At 30.7% G+C, this 10937-nt stretch overlaps 1 protein-coding gene across 2 annotated transcripts; it reads left to right on the top strand.

The window, feature by feature from the left end:
* Positions 1-1455: 1455 nt before the first annotated feature.
* LOC107925179 (uncharacterized) lies at positions 1456-5550 on the top strand. Of its 2 annotated transcripts, none has more exons than XM_016855781.2 (5): positions 1456-2080; positions 3618-3667; positions 3770-3847; positions 4117-4726; positions 4818-5550. In XM_016855781.2, the coding sequence occupies exons 1-5, from the start codon at positions 1931-1933 to the stop codon at positions 5346-5348; spliced, it is 1419 nt and encodes a 472-aa protein (XP_016711270.2). In that variant the 5' UTR covers positions 1456-1930; the 3' UTR covers positions 5349-5550. The 2 variants fall into 2 exon arrangements, with proteins under 2 accessions (XP_016711270.2, XP_040935432.1); XM_041079498.1 differs by having other exon boundaries at positions 1970-2080; positions 3618-3660.
* Positions 5551-10937: the final 5387 nt, after the last annotated feature.

Genomic DNA, 10937 nt, shown 5'->3' with positions numbered 1-10937 from the left:
ATGTTAAAATATCTTTTTTAAGGTCACAAATCCATTAGACGTTAGTTTCATGTACGCCGTAGGTTGCAACGTAATTGAGCAAAGCCGTAAACGTATTTTTCCTAATGTCCTTTTTTTTATTCAAAGGGTCCGCTCTTATTTCCTGAATAATGAAAGCCGTTCATTATTTTAATTTCTTCCATAAATTTTATAAATATATTCTATTAACAAGCCTTTATAAAAATATTTATAACAACTAGTAGTAACACTTTAAAATTTATAATATTTTACATTTTTGTGCAATTAATTATAAAACTTTGATGATTATTTCCGATAATAATATAAACGCACTTCAAAGACTTTAAATTCGACGTTACATCAGCTCCTGCAAAATGTAGAGAATTAAATACTACAACATATTCTTAAAAAGAAAAATAAAAAAATTGATTGAATAGTTAAAATAACATTTCACAAGAAAAAAAAGATTGTAATTATTTACAAAGATTCTTTTCATTTTAATTTAATTAGTTGTTATTTTTTTTTGAAAAAACATTGTGATTAAGACAGCCAATGGATCATTAATCATCTATTTAATGATGTTTAAAAAGAATGCATGAAACTGTACAACAAAATCCACTTTGATTGTTCCATCATTGTGAAAGAGTAAAGTCAAACTGGGTGAATGTCATTTGTTAAATGCAACAAAAATAATTTATAGATAGAAGTCAAACATGACTTTCATGGAAGATGAAGTTGGGACATTACTTAAATTGTAATTTTTTTAAGGATCAAAACTTAAAATTTTGTAAAATTTAAAGGGATTAAAAGATATATTTATCATTTGGGAGGGGGAGGGGAAAGATTAGGGGTGAATTCAGAAATTTTTTGTGGATCAAAATTAAATTATATAATTTTGTAAGAGTTAAAATATAATTTTTATTATTTTAATAATATATAATTTTATAAATTTTTAAAAAATTAAATTAAAATTTTATCATTTTTAGATAAAATGTAATTTCCTCAAGTGGTGATTTTTTTAAAAAAAATATATATTATTCAAATCTAAATACGAGACTCTTTTTATTTTACTTTTAAGCAATAAGAATTTAATGATTAAAATTTATAAAAATTAAGAATTTAGTTTGATTATGTTACCCATTATCTCTCGTTAATCATAAATAGAAGGATAATAAGCTTCAACGGACTTGAACTCATATCCTCTTATATTGACAATAATATGCATATCAATTGAGTAAATATTCAATCTGAAAATTAAATACTTAAATATAAATCTATTATCACTTTGATTAAGTAAACTATATTTATCCACTTATTTTACAATCCTGAAATTAGTGACTAAAATAATCTATGAATAAATCCTAATTAAGAAAGGATTTAATTGTAATTTACAAAGTGGATATTGGCGACATTTTGGTCAATCTTGTCTGTCCGCCCAACAGAAACCAACACAAAAATAGTCTAATAATTATAAAAAAATAAAAAATAAATCATGCCCCAATTGAATTTCTCTTTTTTTTTTCTCCTTTCGTCCATGTTTTTCGCACTAAAAAGAATTTCTAATCTTTAAAATTCTTCCCTTTTCTGATTTTTTTTTGAATCCTTGCAATCGTTAAATTCTATTTCTATTTCTTCAATTCTTCGACATTGTTCCACAAATCTCCTTTATTTCTCAACTGAATTCTTTCGAAATTTTCGAAAAAAATTATACCCTTTTGAACGAATTTCAAAATTCATTAAAAAAAAAACCTAAAAAACCCGCCTTTTTTGTTTTCATTTCCGGGGAATTTTTTTTTGAGAGGGTGGCTTTTGCTAACGTGCACCGGAGGTGCCTTAAGGCGAAGGCAAAGGCGGTGGCTTTTTAATTTGATTTAATTTTCCGGTGGTGGGTCTTCGTCGTTTTTTGAAGTAAATCTTGGCCGTACACGTGGATATGGGAACGGATATGATAACGCGGCGTTGGGGTACGTGGGAAGAGCTTTTGTTAGGTGGGGCGGTTCTCCGTCACGGTGCCCGAGATTGGAACCTCGTCGCTTCGGAGCTCCGAACCCGATCCATTTCTCCATTTGATTTCACCCCAGAGGTTATTAATTAAGCCAATTAATATACTTCAAATTATGATAATTTTTCCTTTATCATCATAAATTTTTTAGATTTTATTTACAATATTATATATTTTTTAATTGTTTGTTTAATTTATTTAATTATTGGTATTAAATAAATGGGAAAGATGCCAAAAAAAAGAATGTAAGGGATAGTTTACATTTTATGTGGCGAACACGTCTTGACTTTGACTAACATAATAATGTTTCTATTTGCATGGTTTTGAAAAAAAAAAATTTATTACAACATAATTAAAAAGTTTAAGAAATGGTCATTGGTCAATGTCAATGGTGACTTCTGGTTTGTCACGTGATGTCCACGTGACCAATGAGGATTAGTGGATAGACATTGGTTAATAATGTATGATCATGTACTCTGATATCAAGTATCTAAGTTTGAGTTTCACCTTTAGACATGTTCGGTCCAAAATTATTTTGGTCTAGAGTTGTGTTTTGTAATAATTTGTTTTGCTTGTAAAGATTCGGATGTATTTTCTTTGTAATTATTAATCAATTAAAAAAGAAAAAGAAAAAGTATGGTTTGAGTTTGGAAGTGGAAACTTTTAAGAAATTAGGGGTTAATGAGATTCAATTAAATGCTAATTATGGAAGCTATTAGTACTACTAATCTTTTACTTAATTTGTATCAACTAATGCTTTGTTTTGTTAGGTATAGTACAAGCTAACCTTTGAGAACCATGGAACTTCAATGATTGTTAAAGCATAAGCTTGTCCTAATGTTTGATAAGAACGACCCGGAGTTTGAGTTCCGCAAAGGGTTTCCCGTTTGAACTAGTTACGTAATGTAGGTTGGCTCGTGTGACGTTTACGTACGGTCATTATTAGTATTCTGACAATTCTTGACATCGCTGTGAATGATGTTTCACAACTTCAATTATTGTTGGATGTATAAGCTTGTCATAATGTTTGTAAGAACAACCTGAAGTTCGAATCCTGCAGAGGGTTTGCCGTTGCAGCGTTTCCGTACAGTGTCTATTAGTATTCCAACAATTCTTGATGTTGCTGTGAATGATGTTTCATGATTTCAATGATTGTTAGATGTATAAGCTTGTCCTTACATTTGATAAGAACGATCCAAAGTTCGAATCCCCCAAAGGGTTCGCCTTTTGCACTAGCTACGTAATGTAGGTTGGCTCGTGCAACGTTTACGTACGGTCTTTATTAGTATTTCGACAATTCTTGATGTCACTGTGAATGATGTTTTGCAACTTCAATGGTAGTTAAGTATAAACTTGTCCTAATGTTTGATAAGAATGATCCAAAGTTCGAACCCCGCAAAGGGTTTGCCATTTGAACTAGTTACATAATATAGGTTGGCTCATGTGATATTTACATTCAGTATTTATCGGTATTCCGACAATTCTTGACATTGCCGTGGATTCACTGAACCTAGTGTGTCTTTTATTGAATACTGTATTGAATTGTATTGAATTATTTGTCTGCACTGCTTAATTTTGTTCTTGAATTTTATCTGATGAAGTCTGTTTCTTAATGCAGGTTTGTAAAGCTAAGTACGAGGATTTACGACAGCGTTACTCAGGTAGCACGTGAGTAATCATGTCCGGAGTTCATTCATTCGCTTGTTTGCATAGTTACATTCTGAAATACGATGCTTTATTAACATTTCTATTATGATTTTTCCTTCTTAGAGCTTGGTTCGAGGAGTTACGTAAACAACGGATGGAGGAGCTGAGACGAGCTTTAGAGAAATCCGAAGATTCTATTGGGTGAGTAATTTGCCTTTGCAACTGACGCGGGATATGGCTAATCATATAGTTCAGCTAGTTCCATTTTACTTAAATCGAGTTTTTTGGGATCATGCTGATTTCTTTTGTTTGCATAACAGTTTGAACTTTAGCTTAGCGAAGATATGCATAAATCGGGTTTGAGGATTTGATCGTGTTTTTAATTTCAGATTGTTTCTTTGGGAATTTTTACATCCTAAAACTTGCATTTTTTCGTTTATATTACACCGGACTCATGTTAGTTCTTTTAGGTCGTTGGAATCGAAGCTTGAAACCTTAAAGGCTGAGAAAGGAGATGATTCACGGGTTGGTTATGATTCCAGTCAGACGGAATCCGCCCTACCATGTGTTAGATCCGAAGGAGTCGAGTTTTCCAGTAAGGATACATACAAGGATGGCCTCTCTGCTGGTAGTTTCACGCAGGAAGCCGAGACAAAATGGGCACCCGATTGTCCGGTCCCAGTGGCAGTTCCTGCTGAAGAGATGGACTTGAAGCCGGGAAATTCACCAACCTCAGCTGAGAGAGAGAAAATTTCAACAATTGATAATTTGGCGGATGCTTTCCTCGGAGGACAGTTACGGAGTATACGGAAGAGAAGGGGAAAGAGGAAGAGAAAATATTGCAGTCCCAAAGAAGGGAGTGTCGGAGAAAGCGAGTTTCTAGGTGCATCGGATTTCGCAAGTGTCTCGTGGTGCAAAGAAACTTCAGCTAGCAACTCGGCTCAGATTGCTCGATCTTCAGGTGTTGAGGATCAAAGCAGAGATTCAAGCAAGGACAGAATCGATGAAATAATGGGAATTTTCAGTTCCGTAGCACAGACCGATTGTGCTTCCGTTTTTCGACGAAGGCTCGATAGCCAGGTAAAGACAAATATTCTCCGTTTAGTTTCCTAATGATGTCCATTTTTCATTTTTAATCCGAGCGCTGGTTTCGTTCTTTATTCACTCGCAGAAAAGAGGAAGATACAAGAAAATGATCCTTCGGCACATGGATTTCGACACCATAAAATCTAGAATAGGCAGTAATTCAATCAATTCCGTTAGAGAACTCTTTCGAGATATGCTATTAGTCGCCAACAACGCCTTGGTTTTCTATTCAAAGAACACACGAGAATATAAATCCGCACTACTTCTCCGACATATTGTCACCACATCTCTGCGACAGCATTTCAAGGAGTACAGAACTAAGGTTCCGATCGCCACCTTTGCCCCTACCAGGCCTATACATAAGCCTCCCGCAAAGCCCCGGAGCATTCGTCCCGGTAATCATAAACCGCCGGGAAATGCAGCCAACAATAGGAATCCAGTAGTTGGGAACTCTAATGTAAGTAAAAAACCAACAAATGCAAGCTCTCCTCCATTGATGGAATCGTTAGTGGTGAGAAAAAAGGGTTCGGCTCGACCGAGAAAAGGGGGTTGCGGACAAGCTAGTAAAAAATCGGAAAGTGCAGCGAAAGGAAGAAAGAGAACCCGAGCCCGGTGATCGTATTGTATACTGTAAATTGATTTTCTTTTTTGTACTAAATGTAGAAAGGTGTCTATATGTGGTGTATTAAGTTTTTTTTCTATTTTTTTGAAAACAGTTGCAGAACTGCACTATAAGTTGTAACACTAACAGTAATTAGTGAAAATAAAATGAAATAAATAGAAAAGAAAAAGAGGAACCCTCAAGTTTTTAGGGTTAATTGCACCAAATGTCCTCAAAACATTGTTCAAAATTTTAAAACTTTTTAATTGAGTCTATATCAATCAAATCATCTGATCAAAACATGGTCTGAGTTTTAAATTTTAAAGTATTAATATCATATTAGTTAGGTCCTCTCAATCTAACTACTGGTTTGGGCGTCAAATAGTAGCTAACATGAAATATATCCATAAAATGTGGATCAAATTGTAACAAATGTTTACTAATCACGTATACCATTTGGATTTATTTTTCTTTTTAACATGTCAGATCCATATGTAGTAAGTATATGCATATTTATATTTTAATTTACGTGTTTTAAACATGTTTCATGTTATATTTGAAATAAAATTTAACGCAAAATTTTATAAAATGTAGCCCAAAATAATTATTAGAGTCCAGTAACTTAAAAAGCCCATATTACATGGGTCATGCCTAACAGGGATTGGATGGCCCAATATAAATTTGTGGTATATAACCACTATTAGGGCCCAATTTAGCAAAAAAAAACATGACACATAATATAAAAATAATTAAAATAACAGAAATTTGGATAATATAAATTATTATCAATGTGAAAACTTATTGTAATGGCCTAAATTCAAGGTTATCGAAGCAGTGGTTTCGTAACCACAAATTTGATTTAAAAAGAATATTTATTTTAAAAATTATTGCATGAATATTAATATGATAGGAAAGTCGTATGAAAATATCGATAGAAAAATTTTATCGATTTAGTGATTAATTAAAAAAATTATTGAAGAAATTAGGTAAAAATGAGGTATCGAGACCTCGATCTTGTAAAACTGAGTCAAAAATATTTTTATAAATATTTATAAATGTTGGTATTGTGTTATTAAAATTTCGTTAGAAAATTTTAACGTTGGGTAGTCAATTAAATAAAGAGGATTAAATTGAAAAAGGTGTAAAAGTTGGTAGAATGATTAAATAGCTTAAGTGTCAAGGGCAATTAGACCCAAAATTATTTGGGCTGGACGGCAAGGGTATGAAATCAGCAAGAAAATTGATGATTTAAGGGTAAAATTGGAATATTGCATAATTAACTAAATAGGAGGGGTTCTTTAAGCTTGTGTTTCATAATTTTTGCATCAAGTGAGTTAATTCTTGCCTTTTTCTTGTAATTTTTATGTTTTTAAGACTTTTACAACTAGGTCCTACTATTAAACTCATTAGTTTTTTTTTATTTTATGGATGAAATTGAAAGTTACCGTGGTTGAGTACTGAAATTTTATGATGAATAAACATGGATTTTAAGTTCTAGTTTTATCAAAAGATGGATTTATTAAATGTTTTTAGTAGAAATTGATTTTTAGGACTTAATTGTGAAAAACTTTGGAATTAAGGTTTGATGCTGAAATTATAATTTCTAAAGGTTGTGAAGTAGTTTGATATGATAGAATAAATTGTTAATTGAGGAAAAATCAGCTCAATTGGGGGGGTTAATTGAGTAGGGACCAAATTGTAAAGACTGTAAAATTTGGGATAAATATGAAATTTTGAAAATTGAGAGGTATAAATTGTGAAATAAATTATATTAAAATTAGAAGCTGATACATGGAAAATTTTATATTATAGATCAAGAAATTGAAGATAAACGAGGGAAGGAAAAAGTTGCCGAATAGTCCCTAAAATCTCTACAACTACTACAAATTGTTACGCGTAAGTTTGTGTAACTTGAATTATATTCTTAAATGTTTGAAATGTATGTTTATTGATGTGAATGTGGTTTAGATGTTCATTGTATGATATTTGATGAAAATTGTTAATTATCGATAAAAAATTAAATCTCGGTTGAATGAAGTGGACTTCGATGGATCACTGAAAAGGGAATTGACGGTAAAAAGGATCTAGCCCGGACGAGTGATCCAAATATTAGCCCTCTTGAAGAATATATGTGAAATGGATTTAGGCTGGATTGGTAATCTCGCTATAAGAAATGAGGCTTCTGAGAGTGTGCTCTCTGGAAAAAAGGTATACCCATAGGTGTAAGAATTGACAGACCTGGAATTGTACACAAAAGTGTACTACTGAATATCCATTGAAATTTCAAGAAATTCAACGGGATAAATATAAGAAATGGAAGAACATGAAAATTATGGAATTGATGAGCTCATCAATCATTTATCTTTGTATTGAATTTATATGATGTTGCTTAACTAATGCAAAAGTTGAGTTTGTATGTGATAGGTATATGTCTATGTGAATTGGATGTGTGCTTGTGTTGTTAAATGATGGATGTATAAGTATGGTAAATATAATTCATGTTGCATGAACTTACTAAGCACCATGTGCTTACCCTGTTCTCCTTTTCCCTGTTTTGTAGTGCTCGGGAGCTCAAAGGTCGAAAATTAGTCGAAGCTTTATCACACTATCAACTCATATCTTTTGATATATGAAAATAACTTATTTTGAAAGAATGGCATGTATAGACTAAATACCAATGTTTACATGGAAATGGATGTTTGTAACTTAGCTATTGGCATGGCTAGGGTAAGTATAATTTTGGAATTTTGCGAAAAAATTCCTGTGATTTTGATTTGATTCCGGTCTGGTCCCGATACATAACTTGGGCTTCGGAAGCCCATCTAAGGAACGTAATAATAATTTTCGATAAATCAATGGTACTTGGTTTGGGTAAATGGAAATTGGTTCCGTAAGTTCCAGTAATGCCTCGTACCCTATTCCGACAACGGATATGGGTAGGGGGTGTTACACTTATATAAAAAATTATTATGATTAAAAAAATATAAACTTTACATAAAAAATTATTAAAAAAATAAAATTTTATTAATTCCTTTAAAATATGAATTATAAAAATAATTAAAATAACAGAAATAAGGAATTTGACAAATTTTTAGCTGGAGTTGTTTAATTTTAAAGTATACAGAATAATTATAAAAAATATATATAAAAATGAATTTTTAATGAAGCTATGGCCTCTCTCACTTGTTGGGTGGTGTTGGTTACCTCGTTTTTTTGCTAAAATATGCTATGAGCTTTAACCACTTTGATCACTTATTTTTTAAGCAACTTTTGTCAATTATTTTTTTCACTAAAGCAACCCCATCCAATCCCATTATAAAGACAACAAAATATTGTTGGGATTTGCCGATTAAGTCATAATTTGATTGGTATTAGTATTATTGTCAGTGTAAGAGAATCTGGATTCGAATATGCTGAATTGTATTATCTTCTTATTTAAAAGTTGAGAGGAGGCTATAAATAATTTTAAATATTATATAATTATTTAATATTTATTTTCTTGATTCTTAATATATATTCAGGATTTTTTTAAGGTGGTAAATAATATATTTAAATAAAATAACTTAAACTACTTTTTTTTAAATACTTCTAAAATAAATATTTTTTTCCTTCCACCCACACAGTGGGTATAACAAAAACCACCACATATAAAAGTTTTAAATTGTTGACAAACTTTTAATGGGTGTAGGAGTACTTTTATAGGACTCCATATTTAATTTTAAAAAGATAATGGTTTTTTAATGAGGTGAATTTTTAAACAAATAGATAACTTTTTAAAAGATAATATTAAAAATATTAAAAAGATAACAACACCTTTTTAATTACAATCATCCACTTAAAAATTGATTTTTTAAGTTTTTTTTTAACTTGATTCATAATATCAAATTTAATAAAAAAATATATTATGTTAGCGGAGATTTTGAATTTTTTAGTGTATAATTTTGAGTCTCGTTATGTACAATTGTAATGTGTAGGTTTTATATGTCACTGAGTGTATGTCATGAAACTAGAACTTTAATCTTGCAATCCGTGTAGCCTTAAGTGACTTTTTTTTTTGTTTCAAATCAGTTTAAGTTAGTCTAATTCTCACAAAGTGAAAATAAATCACAAGAAAACGACGCTCACAATGTTCTTTGAGTAAATGTTCTAAATAGTGTTCAATTACTATGAATGAGGATACAATGATATGATTTCGAATAAGGAGAAGACTTCTATTTATAGTTGAGCTCCTTTAGATCTAATAGTACAGTTTATTTTATATCAACTGTCGAGATTAAAGTCTATCTACAATTGATATTTTTAAGGGATTTACATGATCCCCTAAGATTATAAAATCAAATATCAGATTACATGTATTCTAATATTACTTTTCGTATTTATCAAAATAATCATAACTTTTTAAAGTGTTTGACTAGGTCAACAAGACTTTAAGTAAATGAGCTTCTCCACATGTTCCACAAATTGAGCCAATTCAAGTGGGTTGAATGAGTCTCATTTAATCGATTGACTTTCATGAGACGTTCTTTGTGCATTTGTTCAAGGCCCGTGACATGTACATCTAGAGACAAAGGTAAAGGGAGCAATTACTGTCCTTGCTCTCCCCCCCCCAAAACAAATATATATATATATAGATTTACCATTAAATTCTTTAAGTTTTTATGAAATTACATGTTAGTATAATAAATTTGTATTTTAACTCTCCCAACAATTTGTCATTAATTTCTAGTCCTCCTAAAACAATTTTTTTTGATTTCATCCATGTGTATATCATGTGTCCAATTCATCATCCACTATATTTTATAGTAATTTGATTTTACGATATAATCGTTAGGATATGTACTTTTATTGTATTTATAATGGTTATATATGTATCACTATCAACACTAAGCAATCACCAATGATTTGAGCACACATATGTGCATAAGATAATATATATTTTTCGTGAATATGGTAAGATGGTCCATCCTCATGCAGATATAGCATTAAAACTATATTATATAATATATTAAGTGTAGCTAAATTCTGTTTTTTTTAATTAAGTGCAGCTAGCAGGTTTAGGAAGCAAGATCATATAAACTATTTATTAATTATGGGTTTTGGTAATAAATGTAACTAATCACTTCTGTTTTGTCTAGGTTAGGACATAGAGATTTGAGTTAATATATATAAATATTATATATTATGATATACGTGGAAGGATCTATGCCTATGTAGGTAACTTAAATGAATTGTTGTGTTTATATTAAGCAGACAAAAACCCTAGTATTGACCAATGCTTTTCTCTCTGACTCGAAAACTTAACCCTATTTATTACGAAACAAAATTAAGAGTAGAGATGTTCATGAGTTGGATTGGTTCGAACTGAACTTTAACTATTCCCAACATTAAACCATGGATTATAATATATATAAGTTATTATACTTTTTTATACATTTATAATTTAATTCTTTAAGTTTTGTTTTAAGAAGTTTAGGGTAAAAGAATTATGAAGGTCATTGTATTAGGAATTAAATTGTATTTCATCTATTTTATTAAAAATGGGTAAATCAGTCTATGTACGTTAGATTAAAGTGCAAATTGATCATTTTTGTTAAATTTTTTTAT

This window comes from Gossypium hirsutum, chromosome A10 (genome assembly GCF_007990345.1).
Source record: "Gossypium hirsutum isolate 1008001.06 chromosome A10, Gossypium_hirsutum_v2.1, whole genome shotgun sequence".
In the NCBI taxonomy this organism is placed as follows: Eukaryota; Viridiplantae; Streptophyta; class Magnoliopsida; order Malvales; family Malvaceae; genus Gossypium; species Gossypium hirsutum.
This window is presented reverse-complemented; position numbering and strand designations above follow the sequence as displayed.

What these genes read in the sequence shown, in the direction of transcription:
- LOC107925179 (XM_016855781.2), top strand. Translation starts at nt 1,931, where the DNA reads ATGGGAACGGATATGATAACGCGGCGTTGGGGTACGTGGGAAGAGCTT. An exon ending in CAGCGTTACTCAGGTAGCAC is followed by an intron (nt 3,668 to 3,769) that starts GTGAGTAATCAT and finishes TTTCCTTCTTAG; the next exon opens with AGCTTGGTTCGAGGAGTTAC. An exon ending in AAATCCGAAGATTCTATTGG is followed by an intron (nt 3,848 to 4,116) that starts GTGAGTAATTTG and finishes TAGTTCTTTTAG; the next exon opens with GTCGTTGGAATCGAAGCTTG.